The sequence below is a fragment of the Stegostoma tigrinum genome, chromosome 12, assembly GCF_030684315.1.
Source record: "Stegostoma tigrinum isolate sSteTig4 chromosome 12, sSteTig4.hap1, whole genome shotgun sequence".
NCBI classification, from domain to species: domain Eukaryota; kingdom Metazoa; phylum Chordata; class Chondrichthyes; order Orectolobiformes; family Stegostomatidae; genus Stegostoma; species Stegostoma tigrinum.
Window position 1 is genome coordinate 72,662,652 of NC_081365.1, and position 27,807 is coordinate 72,690,458.

Sequence of the window (27,807 nt, forward strand, 5' to 3'; positions counted from 1 at the left end):
AAGTATTTCTAGTAGGCTGCTACATCAGATGTCCATTTACTTGGATGGGAAATATGTAGACTGATCAACGTCTGAAAATGCATTTCTGCTTACAAGGAATGTTGATAACCATATGATCAAAGAACAGTATCAGTTTAGCTGAACACAAGCAAGTTCTAACACAGTGACATCACTCTACAGGTAATCTCATAATTAATGCTGAGGATTTATTCATGAGCTGGGTTTGCACAATATGTGGAGTAACTAATACGTGATTAATGAGGGTTGTCACAAAACATTCATTGTGATTTTCTGCAAGTTTTCTGTGGGTTTTCAGTAATTTATGGGTGCTACTCCACATCAACAATTTTTAAGCATGTCCATCTGGGATTATTCTGTAGAATTGCGTGACCCAAATGATTCCTATTTAAGATACACCTCAGTTCACAAATCATTTCATTTGGGCAAAACTGGGTACTGAGGAAAAGCCTGATTTCAGGCTTAAAAGTGCTTCAAAAGTGCTTCACCCTCTCTTCTTTCTTAGCTGTGCAATTTAATCCAGTGAACTGCCAAAACAACAGTTTGTGAGGGTCCCAGGCTGGACCTGGAATTGATGCTGAGTTTTGTTTCTGATAGAATTACAATACAAAAATTACACTTCAACATCAATGGATGTCACAGAACGCTTCAGAATCAGTTATATGCTTTTAAAGTCCATTTACTGCTACAAGAAAATTGGCAGCCTGTTTATAGACAGCAAGATTATAAAAAACATGGAATGATAATTTCAGTAAAATGTGAGGCTGGATGAACACAGCAGGCCAAGCAGCATCTCAGGAGCACAAAAGCTGACGTTTCGGGCCTAGACCCTTCATCAGAGAGGGGGATGGGGGGAGGGAACTGGAATAAATAGGGAGAGAGGGGGAGGCGGACCGAAGATGGAGAGTAAAGAAGATAGGTGGAGAGAGTGTAGGTGGGGAGGGGATAGGTCAGTCCAGGGAAGACGGACAGGTCAAGGAGGTGGGATGAGGTTAGCAGGTAGCTGGGGGTGCGGCTTGGGGTGGGAGGAAGGGATGGGTGAGAGGAAGAACCGGTTAGGGAGGCAGAGACAGGTTGGACTGGTTTTGGGATGCAGTGGGTGGGGGGGGAAGAGCTGGGCTGGTTGTGTGGTGCAGTGGGGGGAGGGGATGAACTGGGCTGGTTTAGGGATGCAGTAGGGGAAGGGGAGATTTTGAAACTGGTGAAGTCCACATTGATACCATATGGCTGCAGGGTTCCCAGGCGGAATATGTGTTGCTGTTCCTGCAACCTTCGGGTGGCATCATTGTGGCAGTGCAGGAGGCCCATGATGGACATGTCATCAAGAGAATGGGAGGGGGAGTGGAAATGGTTTGCGACTGGGAGGTGCAGTTGTTTGTTGCGAACTGAGCGGAGGTGTTCTGCAAAGCGGTCCCCAAGCCTCCGCTTGGTTTCCCCAATGTAGAGGAAGCCGCACCGGGTACAGTGGATGCAGTATACCACATTGGCAGATGTGCAGGTGAACCTCTGCTTAATGTGGAATGTCATCTTGGGGCCTGGGATGGGGGTGAGGGAGGAGGTGTGGGGACAAGTGTAGCATTTCCTGCGGTTGCAGGGGAAGGTGCCGGGTGTGGTGGGGTTGGAGAGCAGTGTGGAGCGAACAAGGGAGTCACGGAGAGAGTGGTCTCTCCGGAAAGCAGACAGGGGAGGGGATGGAAAAATGTCTTGGGTGGTGGGGTCGGATTGTAAATGGCGGAAGTGTCGGAGGATAATGCGTTGTATCCGGAGGTTGGTAGGGTGGTGTGTGAGAACGAGGGGGATCCTCTTGGGGCGGTTGTGGCGGGGGCGGGGTGTGAGGGATGTGTCGCGAGAAATGCGGGAGACGCGGTCAAGGGCGTTCTCGATCACCGTGGGGGGAAAGTTGCGGTCCTTAAAGAACTTGGACATCTGGGATGTGCGGGAGTGGAATGTCTTATCGTGGGAGCAGATGCGGCGGAGGCGGAGGAATTGGGAATAGGGGATGGAATTTTTGCAGGAGGGTGGGTGGGAGGAGGTACCTCCTCCCACCCACCCTCCTGCATACACCTCCTCCCACCCACCCTCCTGCATACACCTCCTCCCACCCACCCTCCTGCAAAAATTCCATCCCCTATTCCCAATTCCTCCGCCTCCGCCGCATCTGCTCCCAAGATAAGACATTCCACTCCCGCACATCCCAGATGTCCAAGTTCTTTAAGGACCGCAACTTTCCCCCCACGGTGATCGAGAACGCCCTTGACCGCGTCTCCCGCGCCACAACCGCCCCAAGAGGATCCCCCTCGTTCTCACACACCACCCTACCAAACTCCGGATACAACGCATTATCCTCCGACACTTCCGCCATTTACAATCCGACCCCACCACCCAAGACATTTTTCCATCCCCTCCCCTGTCTGCTTTCCGGAGAGACCACTCTCTCCGTGACTCCCTTGTTCGCTCCACACTGCCCTCCAACCCCACCACACCCGGCACCTTCCCCTGCAACCGCAGGAAACCGCAGGAAATGCTACACTTGTCCCCACACCTCCTCCCCCATCCCAGGCCCCAAGATGACATTCCACATCAAGCAGAGGTTCACCTGCACATCTGCCAATGTGGTATACTGCATCCACTGTACCCGGTGCGGCTTCCTCTACATTGGGGAAACCAAGTGGAGGCTTGGGGACCGCTTTGCAGAACACCTCCGCTCAGTTCGCAACAAACAACTGCACCTCCCAGTCGCAAACCATTTCCACTCTCCCTCCCATTCTCTTGATGACATGTCCATCATAGGCCTCCTGCACTGCCACAATGATGCCACCCGAAGGTTGCAGGAACAGCAACTCATATTCCGCCTGGGAACCCTGCAGCCATATGGTATCAATGTGGACTTCACCAGTTTCAAAATCTCCCCTTCCCCTACTGCATCCCTAAACCAGCCCAGTTCATCCCCTCCCCCCACTGCACCACACAACCAGCCCAGCTCTTCCCCCCCACCCACTGCATCCCAAAACCAGTCCAACCTGTCTCTGCCTCCCTAACCGGTTCTTCCTCTCACCCATCCCTTCCTCCCACCCCAAGCCGCACTCCCAGCTACCTACTAACCTCATCCCACCTCCTTGACCTGTCCGTCTTCCCTGGACCGACCTATCCCCTCCCTACCTCCCCACCTGTCCTCTCTCCACCTATCTTCTTTACTCTCCATCTTCGGTCCGCCTCCCCCTCTCTCCCTATTTATTCCAGTTCCCTCCCCCCATCCCCCTCTCTGATGAAGGGTCTAGGCCCGAAACGTCAGCTTTTGTGCTCCTGAGATGCTGCTTGGCCTGCTGTGTTCATCCAGCCTCACATTTTATTATCTTGGAATCTCCAGCATCTGCAGTTCCCATTATCTCTGATAATTTCAGTGTCCATTTTTAGGGAGTATACCCTTTCTTTGAGACACCATCGGTGAAATCTTGTGCTTGAAGTAGGCAGTGCTTCACAGAAATATTTCTGGGTCCCAAACACGTTCCTAGTGGGAATAATCACAGGCAGCAATTTTCCATAAGGTCAGTCCTAATTGACTCAGCAGCGGCAGGTGTGTGCAGGAAAGAAGAGCATGTAAGCATCAGTCCAATTCATAGGTATAAGAGCAGCCTTTATTACAGCAACCATCTCCTAACGAAATGGCAGGCAAAAGTACAGAGGAGGAGATGCATAGGCCAAACCTTCACTGTCAGATCACCCATAATTTAATGTTGCAACTCTAAAGGTCACTAGGGCACACCAAGCTGGCGAGACAGAGGAGACAAAGCATGTCAGCAGCCACCCACAGCGTCAGCCAGGATACCTGGGTGTAACGTTGAAAGATGTTTAATGACCCTCTTGGTTCTAACAAGGTGAATGCAACGCAACAACCAAATGACAGGTTTCCAGGTCAGTAGGCACCAGCAGACAGAACAGAATAAGGGAACGCAGTTTTCCTGTACACTGGAGAAATGTCTGCCCAGGCTAATTACCACCTGTTAGAAAAACTTTCGATGCACTGGGGCACCTCAACTTCTCTAAGAGATGACTTCTGATTATCCTCCCCCCTTTCCTCCTACAGGGCCAGTTGTGGAAGGGAAGCAACTAGAATGGGGTGTCATTACAGCTTCACTGGAGTCCTTTAAAGACATAGAGCCGATAGATGCAGGATAGTTAATCATTCATGAACGCCTTTCACTAACAAAGATATACTGAAGGGTATTGGCGGGGATAACAACTATGGAGATAAAGGCCCATCTTCACAGGAGATCACCTTCCAAGTTGTTGTGTGGCACTTCCATCTTACTAAATGGACCAGATTCTGAACAGAAGAAACAGCACAAAGGGCACAAATCCAGCTATCCAAGAAATACAGTAGATCAGAAGAAGCGGCAGCATTGAATTCAATCATAAGGAGAAACTCGCTAAAAACGGACAGACAATGTAATTAGTACAGTCATCATAACTATCATTTCACCATTCACATAAATGGGTACCAACCATGGTTCAATGCAGGGTAGGAAAGCATGCCTGCAGCACCATACATGCCTAAATATAAATGTCATTTAGTTAAAACCACAACTCAGGCAACACAGAACATAGAACAGCACAGCACAGAACAGGCCCTTCAGCCCACGATGTTGTGCCGACCATTGATCCTCATGTATGCACCCTCAAATTTCTGTGACCGTATGCATGTCCAGCAGTCTCTTAAATGTCGCCAATGACCTTGCTTCCACAACTGCTGCTGGCAACGCATTCCATGCTCTCACAACTCTGTGTAAAGAACCCGCCTCTGACATCCCCTCTATACTTTCCTCCAACCAGCTTAAGACTATGACCCCTCGTGTTAGCCATTTCTGCCCTGGGAAATAGTCTCTGGCTATCAACTCTATCTATGCCTCTCATTATCTTGTATACCTCAATTAGGTCCCCTCTCCTCCTCCTTTTCTCCAATGAAAAAAGTCCGAGCTCAGTCAACCTCTCTTCATAAGATAAGCCCTCCAGTCCAGGCAGCATCCTGGTAAACCTCCTCTGAACCCTCTCCAAAGCATCCACATCTTTCCTATAATTGGGCGACCAGAACTGGATGCAGTATTCCAAGTGCAGTCTAACCAAAGTTTTATAGAGCTGCAACAAGATCTCACGATTCTGAAACTCAATCCCCCTGTTAATGAAAGCCAAAACACCATATGCTTTCTTAACAACCCTGTCCACTTGGGTGGCCATTTTAAGGGATCTATGTATCTGCACACCAAGATCCCTCTGTTCCTCCACACTGCCAAGAATGCTATCCTTAATCCTGTACTCAGCTTTCAAATTCAACCTTCCAAAATGCATCACCTCGCATTTATCCAGGTTGAACTCCATCTGCCACCTCTCAGCCCATCTCTGCATCCTGTCAATGTCCCGCTGCAGCCTACAACAGGCCCTCTATACTGTCGACACCTCCAACCTTCGTGTGGTCTGCAAACTTGCTGACCCATCCTTCAATCCCCTCATCCAAGTCATTAATAAAAATTACAAACAGTAGAGGCTCAAGGACAGAGCCCTGTGGAACACCACTCACCACTGACTTCCAGGCAGAATATTTTCCTTCTACTACCACTCGCTGTCTTCTGTTGGCCAGCCAATTCTGTATCCAGACAGCTAAGTTCCCCTGTATCCCATTCCTCCTGACCTTCTGAATGAGCCTACCATGTGGAACCTTATCAAATGCCTTATCAACATGTGGTATAACGTAGAAACAGTATGCCACATATGTTGTCTGAGTTGTGGTTTTAACTAGATGATAAGAAAGAAAGGATGAACAATTTAATCAAGCAGGTTGTAGTGCCTCTAAGCTTCCAGTTTGTGGTCACAAAGATTGTGAATAGTCGTCTCTTCAAGGGATTTTCCTCATCTTCAAAAAGCTATTTGCTATTTTTAATTGGTGACAGGAAGAACAGCTGAAGGTGAACATGCAATAGTAACTGCCGTGAGAGTGAGTACACACGTGCATTTAAGATTAAGAACATAGGAAATAGCCTACACCTGCTCCTATCTAGCCCATCAAGCCTTTTCTGCCATTCAGTAAGATCATGGCTGATCTTTTTATGGACTCAGCTCCACTTATCCACTCGTTCTCCATAACCCTTAATTCCTGTGCTGTTTAAAAATCTATCTTTACCTTAAAAACATTCAATGAGATAGCCTCAACTGCTTCACTGGGCAAGGAACACCACATATTCACAACCATTGGTGTGAAGAGGTTCTTCCTCAACTCATGTGGTACTCACCAACCACAGCAACATGCACTTATCCTCACATTTTGCTTTCTGTTAGTTAACCTATGCTAATGCATTACCGGTAACATCAGGCACCAATTATCTTATACAGTAGGCTTTTGTATGGCATCTTGATATACCACATCCACCAATTCCTCACCATCCACTATGCTCATAATATTCTCAAAGAATTCCAGTAAATTAGTTAAATATGTCTTGTGATTATGTACTAACTGAATATTTAAAGAATGAAGTCCTTCCTGATGGTTGCTCATTCAGAAACTTGAAAGTCACATGGATACAATTAAGAATGTCCTGCATCTATAAGAATTCAGCGACAGGTGGCAAATACCATGGCCATTTGTGCCTGCAAGCTCCACCTATTTAAAAATGTATCAAATGTCTAATTCATGTATATAGGCTATCAGTAGCCTGCAAGACAATCCACAAACCTGCCTGCCATGGTTGACCCATTGTCTCAGCCTGCTCCTGCCCCACCAAACTCATCTCCACCTATCTGGGATCCATTTTCTCCCCCGGGTCCAGGAACTCCCTACCTACGTCCGTGACACCACCCACACCCTCCACCTCCTCCACAACTTCCAATTCCCTGGCCCACAACACCTCATTTTCACTATGGACGTCCAGTCCCTATATACCTGTATTCCTCATGCAGATGGGCTCAAGGCCCTCCGCTTCTTCCTGTCCCGCAGGCCCGACCAGTCCCCCTCCACCGACACGCTCATCCGCCAAGCCAAACTCGTCCTCACCCTCAACAACTTCTCTTTCGATTCCTCCCACTTCCTACAGACAAACGGGGTGGCCATGGGTACCCACATGGACCCAAAATATGCCTGCCTCTTTGTAGGTTACGTGGAACAGTCCCTCTTCGGGACCTACAAGGCCCCAAACCCCACCTCTTCCTCCGTTACATTGATGACTGTATCGGCGCTGCCTCTTGCTCCCCAGAGGAGCTCGAACAGTTCATCCTGTTCACCAACACCTTCCACCCCAACCTCAAGTTCACTTGGACCATCTCCAACACATCCCTCACCTTCCTGGACCTCTCAGTCTCCATCTCAGGTAACCAGCTAGAAACTGATGTCCATTTCAAGCCCACCGACTCCCACAGCTACCGAGAATACACCTCCTTCCACCCACCCTCCTGCAAAAATTCCATCCCCTATTCCCAATTCCTACGCCTCCGCCGCATCTGCTCCCAAGATGAGGCATTCCACCCCTGCACATCCCAGATGTCCACGTTCTTCCAGGTCTGCAACTTTCCCCCCCGCAGTGGTCGAGAATGCCCTTGACCGTGTCTCCCGCATTTCCCGCAACACATCCCTCACACCCCGCCCCCGCCACTACCTCCACCAGAGGATCCCCCTCGTTCTCACATACCACCCCACCAACCTCCGGATACAATGCATCATCCTCCGACACTTCCGCCATCTACAATCCGACCCCACCACCCAAGCCATTTTTCCATCCCCACCCTTGTCTGTCTTCCGGAGAGACCACTCTCTCCGCGACTCCCTTGTCGCCTCCACACTCCCCTCCAACCCCACCACACCTGGCACCTTCCCCTGCAACCGCAGGAAGTGCTACACTTGCCCCCACACCTCCTGCCTCACCCACATCCCAGGCCCCAAGATGATTTTCCATATCAAGCAGATGTTCACCTGCACATCTGCCAATGTGGTATATTGTATCCATTGTACCCGGTGTGGCTTCCTCTACATTGGGGAAACCAAGCGGAGGCTTGGTGACTGCTTTGCAGAACACCTCCGCTCAGGTCGCAACAAACAACTGCACCTCCCAGTCGCGAACCATTTTAACTCCCCCTCTCATTCTTTAGACGACGTGTCCATCATGGGCCTCCTGCAGTGCCACAATAATGCCACCCAAAGGTTGCAAGAACAGCAACTCTCATTCTGCTTGGGAACCCTGCAACCCAATGGTATCAATGTGGACGTCACAAGCTTCAAAATCTCCCCTTCCCCCACTGCATCCCAAAACCAGCCCAGTTCGTCCCCTCCCTCCACTGCATCCCAAAACCAGCCCAGCCTGTCTCCGCTTCCCTAACCTGTTCTTTTTCTCAGCCATCCCTTCCTCCCACCTCAAGCCGCACCTCCATTTCCTACCTACCACCTCATCCCGCCTCCTTGACCTGTCCGTTTTCCCTGGACTGACCTACCCCCTCCCTACCTCCCCACCTATACTCTCCTCTCTACCTATCTTCTTTTCTCTCCATCTTCAGTCCGCCTCCCCCTCTCTCCCTATTTATTCTAGTTCCCTCTCCCCATCCCCCTCTCTGAAGAAGGGTCTAGGCCCAAAATGTCAACTTTTGTGCTCCTGAGATGCTGTTTGGCCTGCTGTGTTCATCCAGCTCCACAATTCGTTATCTTGGATTCTACAGCATCTGCAGTTCCCATTATCACAGACGCAGTGATATGTTGTTGCTTGAGAGATGCCACTAAAACCTGCTACAGATCCTTGGATTGAGATAAAGGCAAAGACGTTCAAGGCCTTGGTGGCATTAATAGCTACTGGCAAGGCAGGGTGAGGTCTGCGCTCTTCCATAAGAAGGGTACAAATCTCCATGACATCTGTCTAGTTTGTCTCATTCTCCTATGGCAGTGATTCTCTGACCACTCCAGGTAGCTTCATTGGTGGTAACTCTTTTCCTCAAGTATGGCCCTCTTTGCCATCCTGTGCCACATCTCTCTCCTCTGCTGTCATGTCTGGGACTCTGTTGTTGTCTCTTGTTGTCCAGCTGTTCTCTTATGATTAAAAATCTGTCCGAGCCTTGAACATGCTAAAAGACGCAGCCCTACAGCAATATGTCAGGGATGAACTATCCTCAGAAGAAAAATCATCCTCATCTCTGTCTGATGGACAACTCTTACTCTGGGATTAAGAGTCAATTTGGAACATTTGTGGAATACATGGGATCCATGCTGGTTCTGAAAAAGTACAGATAAATTCCCTGGAGTATTATGACCACTAACTAACTGAGCCTGCATAAACCACATGATTCAGTAACTCTGTTCGCCTGGTGGTAAATGTGTGCAAATATTTAAGTCTCTCAGCCACACACCTCTTATGAAGCCACCTCATTGAATGGCATGGCCACAACTGACTCCACAATATGTTGCTTCCTCATTTAGTTACTCTTACAGAGCCAGGTGTAGGGACTGGGTCATTAAGCATGTTCAAGGCCCAGACAGATTTATAAAATCAGTAAGATGAACAAAGATCATGAGCATAAGGCAAGAAAATGGAATTGACAATTATCTGATCAGCCACGATCTCATTGAATGGCTGATCAGGCTCAATGGACTGAATGGCATACTTTTGCTCCTAGGGCTTTACCAGGCTTAACTGAACATCAATCGAAATCAGCGGGTTGCTAGGGTCTGCCATTTCCACTTCTGAATAAAACTCACTGACCAGGTCTCTCATGGTGCAGTAGTAGTGTCCCCACCTTTGGACCAGAGACCCAAGTTCAAGTCCCATCTGCTCCAGCGGTGCGTAATAACATCCCTGTACAGGTAATTTAGAAAAAAATCATAAGATCACTGGCCATCAGAATGGCATCAGCAAACCAGCACAATAGCTTTCTGTGCAAAACTATATACCTACCACCACTTTTCCCAACACCATACAATGGCAAAAATCCTGCCCTATACCTCTAACAATGTTACATTCTTTCAGCAATGTAGTGAAATGCCATTAGGACCAGCATACCACTACTTCATGCACACCATACAACAGCTGTAATGCAGCAGGTCAGGGAAAATTCTTTGACTGCACCTTCCAAATTTTTGATTTCTGAATTAGAAGAATGTTATAAGTTTCCCTAAGTTTCACTTCAATCCACACACCATCCTGACTTGGAATGAAATCATTATTCCGTCGCCATCACTGTCAAAATGCTGAAATCCACACTTAAAAGCACAATATACACAACACCATTCTCCATGTCTTTGCCTTCAACTACGAGTGGCTTCACCAAAGCCAGGACCACACAATTTCCTATAATATTAGGCAGCTCACATTTGACATCAGACATTTTTAGAAGGTTAATAATGTGAAAATACTCCATTAATTAAAAAAACACTCATTTTCCTATGTTGTGTAACAGTATGGTGGAATCATGGTTTGCAAGAATAATAATCATTTGATTCATATACAGTCGGAACATGTCTCGATGGATAATCAATGTACATTTCTCTCCTCCGCAATCATGACAACAGCAATTCAAAATATTGGTCAGTAGAAAGAATGTCCAAATCTTCAATATTATTTTTCCATACCACTGGTGCAAAATGTCTTGCTGCATTGTGGTGGTTAGGTGTTTTTTATTGACAGTTTCTCTAGTTCTAGTGAAATATAGATAGGGATTAATCTTTCACACTTCTGGTGCTCCAAAGTCTGTACCCAGAATATCAGAGACCAAAATATACAAGGATATTTTCCTAAATCTGGAACTTTTTTTAAAAAAGGGGTGTTTTTGTGTCTGAGAAACCACAATTAGAACAATGAGTTTATTTTTAAGTGAACTGAAAGAGCAAAAGCAACAGCTTCGTCAACAAGTTTATTTGCACAGGAAGACATGAAATATAAGGAAATCATTCCTTTATTAATATGCAAATTTTAGCAGATGACTTCCACAGTAGTTTTCAGTTCAGTTAACTGTTTACTTTCTAATTTATTCCTCCTGACATAAATAGTGGTTTATTCTTTATTGTTTTATGCTCAAAAAGGAACAAAATCATGGGAAAACATGTACTTTGATTTCCTGCCTTTTTGTTCATTTATGTGGCATCAGGACATGACAACATTCATTTCCACTCGCAGGAGCAACTAGCAAAGTTCAGGAAAAATCAAAATTAATTCAAACATGGGAAATAAATCTGAAAGCTAGCAAGGGTCAAGTACCAATGAAAGTGCAAAAATTCCATCATCTTTTAGTTTGGTGGTCTGAGCAAAGATGTTCATTGAGAAATGAATGGATGTGCCTTATTACATGGGCTTCTGTTAAAGAGAAATGAGAGTGGTAAGACATCTGGAAAACAACTCACCCATTCAACACCAGCAGGACTAGCAGAATGATGGGAGATGAAAATTAGAAATAAATTAAATTCATGGAATAATTCCACAATCAGAAATGACAGGCAAGAGTTAATCACTTGTTGGCAGGAGGAATGGTGTTGCAAAAAGTGAAAAAATGCTTGTCCCCCTTCAAACAATGCCATCCATTTGTGTTACAAAATTAAATAAGTAGCCATTGTAATGATTCATAAAAGTTTGCTATCTATAGTTGTTTGCAATGTATACATCCCATATCTTAAACATATACACAGTCTACAAAGCCTGTGGAATTTATGCAACCCTATCTATAACATTTCATATAACATATGTAACCAATCTCTTTTGGAATATCCAGTGTTCTAAAAGAAAGCCTTGGACAATATGAGATTCTTTAAGCCAGTTCAATTCAAAGACTGAATTTAATCTGGAATTTCAATAATAAAATATTGATAAAATGTAGGTATCTATCATTCTTGTGCAATTAGAGACTGGGTGGAATTTTCCCCTCCTAATGTATAGTAGGATCAGTGAGGAGGAAATTAGGAAAAAAAACAAGAATGAAAAATATTAGAATCTTGATGTCAAGAAAATATTTTTGAATTTCACTCTCAAACCTTAAATGGCAACATCAGAATCTCATTACTTTGAGCAATAATTACCTTACTTTTATGCATTTGCATCCCATTAAAGCCCCAACTCACCTTACTTATGGGACACTTCAATTCTCCTTTCCTTCTCCAAGAAAATAGACAATGCAAGGTCCTGACATGCAAATCAGACCGGGTACCTGGCAACTACATCATATAGGGGTTGAGACCAAGGAAGGCAGGGTTTGAGTTGTAGGGAGAGGCTAGATAGGCTGGGACATTCACTAGAGCTTAGAAGGTTGAAGGATGACCTTATAGAGGATTATAAAATCAAGAGGGGCATAGGTAAGGTGAATAGCAAAAGTCATTCAAGACATTTAAGCGACTCTTGGATAGGCATGTGGATGATATATAATGTAGAGTATGCAGGGTAGTTCGATCTTAGTAGGATAATAGGTTGGCACAACATCGTGGGCCGAAAGACCTGTACTGTGCTATACTGTTCTATGTTCTTTTCCCTTGGGTCAGAGGGTTCAAAACTAGAGGGCATATTTTTAAGGTGAGTGTAGAAAGATTTAAAAAGGGACTTGCGGGCCAACGTTTTCATACAGAGAGTGATTCACATGTGGAATGAATTGCCAGGGAAGTGGAAGATGCAAGTACAATTACAACATTTAAATCTCTGAATCTTTGAACAGGTACAAGAATAGTTCAGGTTTAGACAGGCTAAATGCAGGAAGATTGGGCCAGTTTATTTTGAGAAACTTGGATGGCGTGGATGAGTTCAACCAAAGGGACTGTTTCAGTGCTCTCTATGATTCTAAGGTTGAGACTTCATCAGAAAGTTATTCAGTGTATTTCTACAAAATTCGATAGGTTCTTGATTAGTAAGGGCATCAAGGGTTCCAGGGGAAGACAGGAGACTGGGGTTGAGAAACATGTGACTGAATGGTGGAGCAAACTCGAAACAGCGAACAGTCTAAATTCTGCTTCTATATCTCAGGACATTATGTACAATGCTGTAGGACTGATGGGGAAAATCACAGCAGTTGCATTATGCAGAATATGAAAATGATGAAACAGATAAAGAATGTAAGAGAAGATGATTTTAAAAAAAAGACCTGTGCAGGAGATGAATGAGAATGAATGAATGAATGCAAGGTTCTAGTTCTTTTTTCCCTATGTGTCATATAGCATGTGACGAAATGTATTTTTAAAATGACGTTACAGCTCTTTGAACGGTGGAGATTTGTAAAAGATCACTTTTTAAAAAATTTTTGGATTGTGGACTGAAAATGAAGAAAAATGGACGCTGCTTTTAAAAGGTCATTATATGCAAAGGAGTTTGCAACTTGAAAAATAAATGAAGCAAACTGATGCCTATGAGACAATATTATTTTTGAGTCCAGACAAATGGGCATCATCTGTCATGGGTTCAGGAAAGCTTAACATAGTTAGAAGCCCCTAATGGGCTTGCCTGCTACATAACACAGATCCTGAGGGAAGTGCAATAGAGAAGCAAGAAAACATTTAAGAGTTGGTTGCATCAGAATCTCTCGCTTTCTCCAATCTGTAAAGTTGCTGTCTCAATTCTCTATCAGAAGTGCGGGCAAACGACATTCAGAAATACTGAAAGAAATTATTCTAAAACTAAAAAGAAACGACAGAGTTTGAGTCCAACCAAACAAATGAGTGAACGAAAAGACTGATCACTTATGCAGATAATATTGTGGCATCAAAGAATCAATCCGATTCTTCATGCGGCTACTTATACAACACGTGTGTGGGAATTTAAAAAAGGGTAACGTTTAAGTTTTATAGCCACGGCAGATGGTGGAATTTGAAGTCCATATATATATGGAATCAAGAATCTAACAATGACCATGAATCCATTGTGAATTGTTGGGAAAAACCCATCTGGTTCACTAATGTCCTATAGGGAAGGAAATGCCATCCTTACCTGGATCCAGCCTACATGCGATTCCAGACCCACAGCAATGTGGTTGACTCTTAATTGCCCTCTGGGCAATTAGGAATAGGTAATAAATGCTGCCTAGTCAGCAATGCCCTCATTCAAATGAATTAATTTTAAACAAAAAAGCCCATAAATCCCTGCTATCCAAAAAGACTGATACCTTCCAATGCCAACAGATTAACATTTTTCAAGAGCTAAAATTAATGAAAATGACCTGATCACTTACACAGAAACATCAACATCATTTCTGAGGGATACACACATATAGGGAAAGTACAGGTACATTAAAACTGAGAGAACAATCCAAACAAGCATTATCTGAGAGTGAGTAAGAATCCATTTGCAAAGCAATGTGAACAGCTTACAATCAAAAGACCAAACCAAAAATCCATTTTCCGACTTTGTATTCTCCTTTCCCTCAATAAACTCTACACAAAAGCAAACTGAAAAAGGGAGAATATTATTACTTTTTACTCCAACAACTGTTGGAAAAATAAAAGGAATTGAAAATCTCAAAAGGTCACCAAGAATTTCCTCAATTAAAGCTATACACTCCTGACTTTCTAGCCTTTCCAAGGCAGTTCACTGTTCTAACCTGACACTGCATCTCACTCAAGTAGAGGTAAGCAGGTTCTTTTTCCACTTCACTCCCAAAAGAAATGCTTCATGTCTCAATTAGGAGGCATCATTCAAAATGGTCAATGGTGGGGTGATATCTTGATAACTTCTCCATAGGAATATACATTAATCCATTGACTTGTGGAAGTCAGCAAAGCTATGGTGGTGCAGTTAATAGAATTTCATCCTTCCATAAAAACCAAAAGAACTGCGGATGCTGTAAATCAGGAACAAAAACAAAGTTGCTGGAAAAGCTCACCAGGTCTGGCAGCATCTGTGGAGAAGAAAAAAGACTTAACGTTTTGGGTCCGGTAACCCTTCCTCAGAACCCTTCAACCCTTCCTGAGAACAGTTCTGAGGGGTTTAATTTGATTTTTCCATATTTTCCTTTTGAGCAAGAAATAACGCATTTTGGTTCAGCTATATTAGGCATGGTCGCCATCATAGGTAAGTACAAATTCTAGCTACAAATGAAGACTTCTCTAAATGTAGAAATACAACAAAAAAACGAAGATACAGACACTATTATTGAAACAGACAGGAATTACACTGGCCAGGTACTTATCAGCATCTTGATTCTACAAAAGCCTAATTCAAAAATGTATCTTGTATCCTGATTTGAAGGTATGCGACAGCCATCAGAGAAACAAGCTGTGAACACACAAAGATTAGTGTTACAAGTTGCATCAGGGCAAGGAGAAGATCAATTAATAGGAAATGAGAGGGAACTGTATGTGCGTTGCTTGAATCACATTAAATGAAAAAAAAACAAAAACTAAGGAGTAGCCAATTTAATTTTGTCTCATTTTTTAAAATGCTCAAAATACAAATTATACCCAAACAAATGAAACTTGCAGCAAGGAATGCTAAGTAACTAGGTTGCTTGAACACTTCAATTAAGTAAAGGCATAATACAAAAGGACATCTAAATGCATTGTTTATATTTTGCTCACCTCAATCCCGTATCAACGTCATCAGAGCAATGTACTCACTTGACTAACCTTGAAATTCCATTCTATAGCTGGGACTTTCCAAATGAGGGATTGAGTGTAGTGATGTACATTCAATACTTATTTAAAGAGTCATTGGAAACAACTCCAAAATAATCTAACAACTGAAAGAAAAGCTCAACAAGATAATTTTCTAACAATTATTAGGTTGGTTAACATCAACCTGCTGAATGAATTGTGGCTAAGATGCAGTTGGTATCCATTAGTTGGTGTAGCCTGTGGGGTTTGTCAAGCCTGAAACTACAGGACCTGCCAAAACAGACCATCCATGCTCCACTTTTACTGATTCTCCTAGCCATCAGTTTTAGAAAGTCAAAGAGTTTAAGGAGATAGGAATCTTATAGGGGTCTGAGTGATATGGCCTACGGTGAGATTTGCAGCAGGATCAGGTGATCAGCCTGGTGACACCCAGCTCAGTATTATCTTATTCCATCTTTTATTTTTCTCGTAAGCAATGTGGCAAGATTCTCACGAGGCAGCAGTGGGATGACAAATGAGGGTTAGTATGGCTTATTAGACACCTTCTTCATGCTACAACTCACCTCACTAATATTCCAACTGCCACTGTATTAAATGCACTAAACAAGGCAGGTATCAGGATATGCCAACAAGGAAACCAGAATGAGTACCTAGTGTAGCCCGATTGTTGCTTGCCTCTGAATGATCTCCACACTGTATGTGGACATCTCAGGGCATACCCCGTGGGCAGTTGCCACATGCACCCCATGTCCATGTACATTGGCATCTGACATGGCCAGCTTTTAAGAACCCTCATGGTACATCTCTGATTCACTCACAGGGCACTTCAGCACTTCAATACTGTATCATGCATTACGAGGTCAATTGCCAACCTAGAGCAAGGACAATGTGTATTCAGGGACACATATGCACACTGTAGGCTGGACCATGCTGCATCACTGAACTCTTTGCGCACTGTCAAAAGTACTCATTTACTCTCATCCCCTCTAGAAGCACAAAGCATCCTAGTCTTGCATCGATACCCTGGCCATTTGGTGCCTTCCCCCTTAGTCAGAGATACTATGTGCACACTACTGTTGTCTGGTCTCGTCATTTAGTGCAGTCTTAAAATCAGGATGCTTGTCATAGTTGTCAGGAACCTTTGCTCTGGGGTCCCCCGGATAGTAAGTAAAGGGCAGTCTCCAATCCCACTCAAGGCCCTGTTTGAGGTAATCAGAGTCAGGATCTTCTCTTCATAATGAGTGAAATTTAATTTCCCCATGGAATAAAAGGCAATCAGATATTACAGAACATGAAAGTGGGTGCCACGGTTATTGATGTTGATGCGTGAGGAGAGATATCCTGTGTGAGTGTGCTGGCACCATAGAGGGCATGTAGTTTCACAGCTATCAAGGATTGGAGTGAATGAGGGAGAATAGGGAAGTTGTGAGGCACTACATTTTCACTGTTCCCGCTTTAGACCATGAACCTATGGAAGGCAGGTACACTGGCAGAGACAGATGCTGGGCATTCCTCCAGGTGGCTGACAGTGCTTTAACTTGGCTGGCACCTCCGACCAGGCTGATATGGTCTAATTATTGTGGCTTCCTCTGTTGGTCCTTGGAGAAGAGGAAGCCACCTACGCTCTGCAGCAGGACCACAAAGACCCTGTCCACAAAGTAGAGCGGCAACTTCCCATGTTCAAAGCAAATGTCAGGAACCAGGCAGGGCAGCTACAGATTGACTGTGCTTGTCTGAATGCACATCATGCGGGTTTTTACAGACAGGGGAGGTACAAAGGATGCCGGTGAACTACAGGGTATCTGGTAACTGGCAAGTTATTGTACGTAATGACAAGTGGCAAGATGGTGTGGAAATTGGACCCAAGAGATACCATGAGGGCAACAAGTTTGCTAAGATAGGGCTAGAGAACTTCCTAGGCCTCATGGCAAGAAACCCTCCCAAAAACTTAATACAACTTGGACTTGGCCAAACAAATATGTAACATTCAGCCCAGGGTCTTTTTATATTAATATTTTATCAGGTTGTACCTAGAGCTGACAACTGGAGCAACGTCCCAGGAATACAACTAAAAGACTAGTATAAAAACGGGTGGTATGGTTTGTTAGTCAAAAGCTGTCCGAGATGATTCAAGACTTGGTCATAATGGCACGGGGTGTTTGACAATATAAAACCAGCTATCTTACAGTAAAAAGAACATTTGGCCAAACAAATTTTTTATTGGTGCTGTATGTTCAGATTGAGTGAAATGGACGTGGCTGTCACAGTGGCTTTTAATGTTGGCTTGGTGGCAAAGTATCCCAAGTAAGTGAACATGCAGGAGAGAGGGCATGTAGGGTTAGTAATCAGAGCCTTGCACTCCCACTATTCTGTGTGAAAGCTAAAAGGACATATTGTTGAATGTTTGGAATTTTCTTACCATGTGTAGGACTGCTTACACAATTTCAGTACAAACATGTTTATAAACAGAAGTTGCAGATAAGAAAAACTAGTTAACTGGCCAAACCAGACCAGTTTTAGATACATGTTATGTGATGTAATGTCAACCCTGGAAAATATCACGAAGAAGTTTAAAAGGTCCATTGTACTGATTAATGGAACTAAAATGAACAAACCATTTTTTAAACCAGAAAAGTATTCCAAGGTCTAACTTCCTATACTTAAGCCCACATTTTGCAGCTGTAAAGGGTGTCAAGAATATACATGTATTTTACATCTTCATTTACTTAGGATACCCCACAGTCCTTCCAGTTAATGAGTTATTCTGAAATGTAGCTTTTGTTGACTCTGTTGGCAACATGGTAACTATTTTGTACACAGCATGTTTCCTCAAGCAACAAAAATCAAAGTATCAAAATGGAGTTGTTGGGGTGAAACAAGTGTCCACAAAGTAATAATCACGGTAAAATGTACACTGCATAAAAAATCTGAACACAGAAAGTACACACTGTCTAGACAAAGAATAAAACTGACTCAACTAGAGCTTCAGAGAGCTCAGGATATAGTGCAGTACATACAGGATACTGATTAACAAACATTTTAAGTTATAGACAGGTTCAAGTCTGAAGTAAATGACTTGTGTTCCAATATCATCTGCAATCTCATGGTCTAGCATATTCTCACTCAACCATTAATATCAAGCCAGGGAATCAACCCTGCTTCATTGGAGAGTGCAGGGGGGCATGCCAGGAGCAACACTCAGTGTACCTCAAAATTAAGTGTCAACCTGATGGAGCTAACTAGCAGGGCTACTTGCACACCAAACAGGTAAGCAGCAAAGGTCAGACAGGGCTAAAGTGATCCCACAACCAATGGATCAGATCTAAGTTCTGCACACCTCTCACATTCAGTCATGATTGATAACGGACAATTAAACAACTCACTGTGGAGGCAGCTCCACAAATATCCTGATCCTCAAGGATGAAAGAGCCCAACATATCAGTGCAAAAGACTGAAGCACTGCAGAAACCTTCAGCCAGAAGTGCCATCTCGGCCTCCTCCAGTGCTTCCCAGCATTATGGATGCCAATCTTCAACAAGTTCAATTCATTTCATACGACATCAAGAAAGAATTGGAGGCACTGGATACTGCAAAGGCTTTGAGCCCTGACAACATTCCAGAAAGTACTGAAGAACTGCGCTTCAAAACTTGCTGCTCCCCTAGCCAAGCTATTCTAGCAGTGTTGCAACATTAACACCTATCCAACAATGTGGAAAATTGATCAGTTATGCCTTCGTACATTAAAAAGCTTGACAAATCTAACATCGCTAATTACTACCCCTTCAGTTTACTCTTGATCATCAGTAAAGTGATGAAAGGTGTCATCATGTGCTATAAAACAGCACCTACTCAGCAATATCCTTCTTTCAAATCCTTTTTGGGTTCCATCAGGGCCAGTCAGCTCCTGACCTTGTTAGAATCTTAGTTCAAACATTAACAAAAGTGAAGAAAGGATTACAGTCTCTAACATCAAGATCACATTTGATCTAATGTGGCATCAAGGAGCTCTAGCAAAACTGGAATCAACAGATATTGGGGCAAGTTCTCTGCTGGTGGGAGTCATATCTGGCACAAAGTGAAATAGTTGTGCAGTTATTGGAAGTCAGTCATCTTAGCTTCAGGACCTTTCTGCACGAGTTCCTCGGGGGTAGAGTCCCAGGCCCAACCATTATTAATGACGTTCCCTCCATCATAGTAGTGGGGATAATTGCACAATCTTCAGCATCATTCGTGACTGAGGCAGTCCATGTTGAAATGCAAGAAGACTTGGACAATATCTAGGCTTGGGCTGGCAAGTTCCAAATAACATTCATGCCATACAAATGCCAGGCAATTTCCAACAATCGACAATCTAAAAAGCGTTCCTTGGCATTCAGTGGTGTCAGCAACACTGAATCCCCCACTATCAACATCCTGCAGTTACCATTGACCAGCAACTCAAAAGAAATCTCCAGAAAAACACCGTGACAACAACAGCAGGTCAGAGGCCAGGAATACAATGGCTTTAACTGACCGCCTGGCTCCGCTATGCTTGCCTACCATCTCCAATACACAAGTCAGGAATGTCATACAATACAACACATCCGCATAGATGAGTGCAGCTCCAACAACATTCACGCTGCATGACAACCTACAGGACAAAGCAACCCACTTAATTGGCACATCTATAAAGATTCACTCCCTCCACCACCGATGCTTATTAGTTGCAGTCACAGTGTGTACGGCCTCTAGATGCACTGCGGAAATTTGCCAATAATCCTTAGGCAGCACCTTCCAAGCCCATTACCACTTCCATCTAAAAGGACAAACAGCAGATAGATGGGAACACAACCTACAAGATCCCCCTTCAAGGGACCCACCATCCTGACTTGGAAATATATCGCTGCTTCTTTGTTGTCACTATCAAAAATGTGGAATTCCTTTCCTAAGGTGCTTATAAGTGTACCTACAGCATATAGTTTGCGAAGGCTCAAGAAGGCAGCTCATCAGCAACCTTCAAGAGCGACGAATGCCGACCAGCCAGCAACGCTCACGTTCTACCAGTGAACAAATTTAAAGCTGATGCATAAGTAACTACAGACTGCTTATATCCAAATTGAGATAACCACATCAAACCTTGCTAAGAAAATTTATTCGGCACTTAAATAGTTAACAGATCAGGAATCTGCGCTGGTTAAGCATTTACTGGCCCAGAAGGCATCCGGTCGGCACTCTCCACCGCACATTCAAGAAAAATGGGTTGGGCCTGTTCCTCGTCCAATTCTACCCATGTTCCTATGACATCATGTACGTCCATGCCGGATTCAACCAATAATGTTTGTAGCTGGGTGGAAACCTAGGGAAGAACAATGTTCACAAGGTTGAGATACATTATCTGAATTCAGTTTATTTCGTGCGGGCTCTGTTGGAAGTTGAAAAGCCCAACAACCAGGAGAAAGGTGTGACTGCTTCAAGTTCGTTGCTAAGAATCTTTACTGCAGAAAGTGGAATACGATTCTCACCAGCTTTAGTCGAATATTCTTGCGAGATACTGAGCAACGGATCTTATCTTGCGTGTTAAACAATTTTGGATTTAGCTTTGTCTACACAATCATACTTCACATTCTCAAGAGCGGAATTCCTATTGTGCAGTTGCATAACCGGGATCAGTTACAGCAATGATCTCACAAAAACATGTTTAAAACCCCCAACTTTTTTTGGCAAAGCAGATTAACCCAGAAGAGATTGGTTTAACCGGGAGTGAAACAAAACCAGTGTTAAATGAGCAGTCCAATGTTCACTTTCTACAACAAACCAATGTTCGTTTTAAAGATAAAGAAGCCATTTCACACCGTTGTGTAACAAGATGCAACTTCAATGTAAACCTCGCCCAGGGACAAAATCCTTTCAGTGAACCAAACGGGAACAGTCCTCACCATGGCAGAATCAAACTTTACGTGTACTCCTGACGACTCCTTCAAGTATACATTGTACAGCAGTGTGTACAGTATGGTGTTTATAATCGGCCTCGTGTCAAATTGTGTGGCTCTGTACGTTTTGAGGTGTTCCTTACAACTCCGAAACGAAACAATAACCTACATGACCAATCTGGCAGTATCAGACTTGCTGTTTGTCTTCACGCTACCCTTTCGGATTTTTTATTATGTGACCAGAGACTGGCCCTTTGGGGACTTGCTGTGCAAGGTTTCAGGAACGCTGTTTCTCACCAACATGTATGGGAGCATCCTTTTCCTGACCTGCATCAGCGTGGATCGGTTCCTGGCGATCGTTCACCCTTTTCGGTCAAGGATGCTGAGGACGAGAAAAAACGCCATCATTGTGTGTGTGGTCGTGTGGCTGACAGTGCTCACCGGAAGTATACCAGCAACCTTTTTACGAACCACCAACGACAGAGCCAATCAAACCAAAACCTGCTTCGAAAACTTCTCCAGCCACACTTGGAAAAACTTTCTGTCGAAAATTGTCATTTTCATTGAGATCGTGGGTTTCTTTATTCCTCTGCTGCTGAACTTCTTCTGTTTCTCAATGGTGCTAAAGACGTTAAAACAACCTATTACTCTTTCCCGAAGCAAGTTAAACAAGAAAAAAATTCTCCGCATGATTGTGGTCCATTTCCTCATTTTCATCACCTGCTTCGTACCCTACAATATAACTCTGGTGATGTATTCGCTGGTAAGGACAGGAACAGTAGGAAACTGCTCTGTAGTGACGGTGGTTAAAACAATGTACCCTATCACGCTGTGCTTTGCCGTATCCAACTGTTGTTTTGACCCGATTGTTTATTATTTCACTTCAGAAACCTTTAAGAATTCCATCAAGAGGAAGTCCAAGTCACTAAGGCTTGACTCGGACTTTTCTGAGGCTTTGCACACTGCCACCTTCCTCACCAGTACCGTAAGAACACTGAAATCCAAAATGCTCAATTCAGAGTCGACTGTTTAAGATCTCTGTGGCAGGTTTTTGTCAAATGAACTCTGAACCAAATTATAAATGTAGTTTATAATAATGAAAATGCAGCATTAATTCTCGCCAGTGGGCTGCAGATAACGGTTCTATCTCCTTGCTTCCAAATGGGAGTACAGTACTCTTCCAAGATTGAAAACCAACGTCCTCTTTACACCAGGGATAACGCGCATCACTCGTGCGGGAGGGGACAGTTCCTTTTCGTTCATAATCACCACTCACTTAAATGTATTCTTTAATTTTTATACTTCACTCAAATAATACAATAAATAGGTAATTAACAAACATTGGTCATATCAATTTAAACGAAAGAACTACAGATGTTGTAAATCACGAAGAAAAACAGAAGTTGCTGGAAAAGCTGAGCTGGTCTGGCAGCCTCTGTGCAGAAAAATCAGAGTTAACGTTTCTAGTCTGATGACCCTTTCTCAGTTCTTTACTATATCATTTATATTTTTGAATATTTGTATTTGTTTAAAATAAATCTAACATTTGGCCATTTTAGCGCGTGCCTGTGAACATGTATAATTAAATCAAGTTACAATCCTTAACTTATAGCACTAACAATGGTTATCTCAATGACGAGGTATTGTCAAAAGTTTGATTAAAGAAGGTCATTACAGTAACACTGTAAGTGCCCACTGATTAGAGTGTGAGAGACTGTTTGCTCGACTTTCAAATTTAAGTAATGTACAACTGAGAAGAAACTATCTAAATTTATTTTTTGAAACATTAATTTAGGATATCTGGTTGGCATGGACGGGTTGGACAGGTCTGTTTCTGTGCTGTACAGCTCTATGACTCTACAAGCAATGCAGCTAATCATATCTTTATACACAGGTCAAAAATAAACTTCTGTTTAGAAGGACTGAAGTAATAGCATTTTCTATTAATCTGCACCCCAAAATTTGTGGGAATTTTCCAAAACTAACCATCTTTACAATGACAATACAAAAAACTAGCACGTTCCCTAAGCAGGTGAATATTGGCCCAAGAGTAAATCAGTTGTAGCATGCTCCCTCATCTCCCAGCAACAAAAAACTGCAATTTTGTGCATATTTACCTCTGCAGGAAGTTAAACTCATCTTGGAAAATGGAGTTGTACAGACACTGGTACAATACTTAACTGAGTTATAGACATACCAAGATTATTATTAAAACTGAGTCAGACTCCAGTTTCTGCAGAGGAGGCACTGTTTTCACTTTCATGACCAATTTCCTCTTACAATTCTGAATTGTGCTTCATTCAAGATTAGTCAGACGAAAGAACAATTTCAGGGAACATAAAGCGTGTATTACATAACCTTAATTTAAATTTATGCTCTGAAATACAATTGGATTAAATTCTATTTAAAAACAATTGATATGATACTTTACAAGAAAAGACTAAAGCAGAACGCCTTTCTTTGGTCTAAAGAAAGGTTTTAAAACAGGCCAGGATCTCAGGAAAGAAATTCCAGAGCTCATGGCTGAAAGTACTGCTCTGTCTGCTGGGGATAAAATAAAGGGAGGGGTTCCACAATGGCCAGAGTTTAAAGAGGGTACTTTGGAGGGTTATAGGGCAGAGAAAGTTACAAAGATAGGGAATAACCTAAGAGACCTGAACAATGAAAAATTGGATAGATTAGGCCTGTATTTTGGAGTTTAGAAGCTTAAGAGGTAACTTGATGGAACACAAAATGTTGAGGGACGCAGCAGGGTAGATTTAGAGAAGATATTTCTTTGTATGAGAAAATCTAGGTGTCATTGTTTAAAAATAAGGAGTTTTCATTTAAAACAGAAATGAGGAGAAATTATTTCTCTGGAATTATTTTCCTGAAAATGTAATGGAATGAAAGTGTTTGAGTATTTTTAAGTCAGAGTTAGACAGATTCTTGGGAAGCAAGAAGCGAACATTATGAAGGGTAAATGGGAAGGTAGATTTGAAGTCACATGTAGATCAGCCACAATCTGATTAGCTGGTGAGGCAGGCTTCAGAACTGAATGGCCTACTTCTGTTCCTTATTCATATGAGGTGGCCTTGGGAGATCAAGAGCCAACATACATTAGCAAGCCCAGGGATGACAAGAAGCAATTCATGATACAGACAGAGATTTCAATGAGTTTAAGTTTTGGAAGATAAAGGATGAGATGCCTTCTAAAAGACCATTCTTTTGGCAATGGATGGGCTGAGTCAGGAACAGAGACAAGTTATGTTCCAGAGGTGTAGGAAGATGGCCTTTGTGGTAGAAGAAATACTGGATCACTGGCACCAGTACTGGGGAAAGCGGGAGCTGTTCTGATGGGATGGGCTCCACCTCAATCATACTGGGGAAAAAAAAAGTCCATACGAAGTCTATGCAAATTGCATACTAGGCATGTATATAGGGAATTAAACTAAATAGTGGGGATTGAGTTCAGTTACATGGAAAATTAGGGAAAAGTTTAAAAAGGCAGAAAGGCCTCCGTGGAGGATATTAAAGTTTTCAGAAAGTAACAAGACAGACAGTATGGAAAGGATCAGGAATCTAACTTCACATACAGCAGGTAAGAAGACAACAATGAGAAGGGGAGGCAGTCAGCACAGGACTACGGGTGTTGTACTTTAAAAAAAAAAATTGCATACAATATACAACAGCGCAGAATGAAATTAGCAGGTACTCTGTGGGTATAACAGATGTGGCTGCAAGGTGATCAGGGCTGGGTACTAAATATCCAAGGATACATGTCATGTCAAAAGTACAGACACACGGGCGGAGGGTCAGGGTTGCCTTATTAGTAAGAAATGAAACTAAATTGATAGCAAGAAGTGATATAGAATGGAAGGCATAGAATCTATATTGGTAGATTTGATGAACTATAAAAGAAGATATGATGGAAGTTTTGTACAGGCCACCTAACAGTAGTCTGTATGTGGGGAAGAAAATAAATCAGGAGGTAGAAAAGGCATCTAAGAAAGGAACCAATGGAGTCAGAGATATACAGCATGGAAACAAATCCTTCAGTCCAATTTCCCCATGCTGATCAGATATCCTAAATAAATCTAGTCCCATTTGCCAGTATTTGGCCCATGTCCTGCTAAACTCTTCCTATTCAGATCCCCACCAAGATGCTTTTTAAATGTTGTAAGTATACCAGCATCCACAACTTCCTCTGATTACTCATTCCATACACACACCATCCTCTGTGTGAAAAAGATGCCCCTTAAGCCCCTTTTAAAGCTTTCCCCTCTCCCCTTAAACCTATATGTTCTAGTTTTGGATTCCTCCTCGTGGGGGAAAGACCTCGTCCATTTACCCTATCCATGCCCCTCATGACTTTATAAACCTCTAAAAATTAACCCGCAGCCTCCGACACATCAAGGAAAATAATCCCAGTCTGTTCAGTCTGTCCCTATAGCTCAAAGCCTCCAAACCTGGTAACATCCTTGTAAGTCTTTTCTGAGCCCTTTCAAGTTTCACAACAACGTTCCAACAGCAGGGAGACCAGTATTACAAGTGGTATTCCAACAGTTGCCTAACCAATACCCTGTACAGCCGCAACATGACCTTCCAACTCCTTTACTCAATGCACTAACTAATAAAGTAAGCATCTCCAAACATCATCTTCACTATCCTGTCTACCTGCGACTCCAAGTTCAAAGGAACTATGAACCTGCAGTCGAATTTTACAATAATCACGGGGGACTTCAAGTATGCAGGGTGACTGGGAAAACGAGGCTGGATCTCAAGAAAAGGAATTTGTGGAATGTCTATAAGATGGCTTTTTTGGAGCAGCTTGTCGTAGAGCCCAATTACGAATCAGCAATTTTGAATTTAGTGATGTGTAATGAGACAGACTTGATTAGGAAGTTTAAAGTGAAGGGACTCCAAGGAGGTAGTGGCCATAACATGACAGAATTCACCCTGCAGTTTGAGAGGGAGCAAAGGTAATTACAAAGACATGAGGGAGAATCTGGTCAAAGTTGATTGCAAGGGGATCCTTGCAGTGGAGCAGCAATGGCAGGAGTTTCTGGGAATAATTTGGCAGGCACACCAGAAATTCATCCCAAGGAAGAAACAGCAATTGAAAGGGAGGATGTGGCAACCATAGTTAGTAAAGGAAGTTAGGGACAGCGTAAAAGCAAAAAAATACATACAATACGAAGAAGATCATTGTGAAGTCAGAGGATTGGGAAGCTTTTAAAAACCAACCCAGGATAGCTTTAAAAAAAAGTAAACGGTGGTGGTACAGGGGATGAATACGAGAATAAGCTACCTAGTAATATGAAAGAATATCGCAAGAGTTTTTTTAGATATCTAAAACGTAAGACAGAGGAAAGTGTGGACTTTGGCCCTATAGAAAATGAGGCTGGAAAAGTAGTAACAGAGGAAATGAACAGGTATTTTGCATCACTTTTCACAATGGAAGACACCAGCAATATACTCTAGAACTTCAAGAGACAGGGGGTAGAGGTGAGTGCAGTGGCCATCACTGAGGAGCAGCAGCTGGGGAAGCTGAGAAGTCTAAAGGTGGATAAATCACCGAGATCAGATGGACTACACTCCAGAGTTCTGAAGGAGATAGCAGAGGAGATTGTAGACGCATTGGTGGTGGTATCTTTCAGGAATCACTGGAGTCAACGAGTGTGCCAGAGGATTGGAAAATGGTTGATGTAACACCCTTGCTTAAGAAACGAGGAAGGCCTAAGACAGGAAACAGTGAGCCAGTTAACCTGACCTGGGTCATTGGTAAGATTTCAAAGTTAATTATTAAGGATGAGATTGTAGTGTGCTTTGAAGTGCTTAATAAAACAGGGCTGAGTCAGCATAGCTTTGTCAAGGGGAGATTTGTCAGGCATGATCTATCAGGATTCTTTAAGGAGGCAACAAGCAAGTTTAGCAAAGGATAGCCTGTGGACATGACCTAATTGGGTTTCCAGCAGGTCTTTGACAAGATGCCATACAAGAAGCTGCGAGTAAGAACTCATGATGTTAGGGGCAAGGTACTGGCACAGATAGAGGATTAGGTGATTGACAGAAAGCAAAGTGTGGGATAAAAGAATCTTTTTCAGGATAGCAGCTGGGAAATATTGGAGATCGATAGGGGTCTGCATTGGACCATAACTTTTCACCTTATATGTTAACAATCTGGATGAAGGAACTAAGCTGACACAAAGACAGGTGGAGGAACAGGTAAGAGTTGAGAAACTGGGAGGCTGCAGAAGGACATGGACAGGCTAGGAGATTGGGCAAAGAAGCGGCTGATGAAATACCATACAGGAAAGTGGGAGGTTTTGTATTTTGGTAGGAATTGTCATAAACTATGTTCTC

General features: G+C 43.2%; 2 protein-coding genes across 3 annotated transcripts in view; one reads left to right on the forward strand and one right to left on the reverse strand.

The window, feature by feature from the left end:
- Positions 1–27,807, reverse strand: part of rb1 (retinoblastoma 1) — a 174,754-nt gene that overhangs the window by 37,535 nt on the left and 109,412 nt on the right. The window contains exon 1 of one of the 2 annotated variants that reach the window (XM_059650428.1): positions 9,741–9,801. The exons of the other annotated variant lie outside the window; for it this stretch is intronic. Within the exon in view, the coding sequence (XP_059506411.1) occupies positions 9,741–9,752 (12 nt within the window). The 5' untranslated portion in view covers positions 9,753–9,801. Of the gene's footprint in view, positions 1–9,740; positions 9,802–27,807 lie in introns of those variants that run through there. 2 annotated transcript variants of the gene reach the window in all.
- LOC125456949 (lysophosphatidic acid receptor 6-like) lies at positions 20,854–23,172 on the forward strand. Its single transcript, XM_048540583.1, has one exon. It carries the CDS (start codon positions 21,470–21,472, stop codon positions 22,493–22,495), a length of 1,026 nt encoding a protein of 341 aa, XP_048396540.1. The 5' UTR covers positions 20,854–21,469; the 3' UTR covers positions 22,496–23,172.

Excerpts from the sequence above, each read along its gene's own strand:
- LOC125456949 (XM_048540583.1), top strand. The coding sequence starts at position 21,470 with ATGGCAGAATCAAACTTTACGTGTACTCCTGACGACTCCTTCAAGTAT.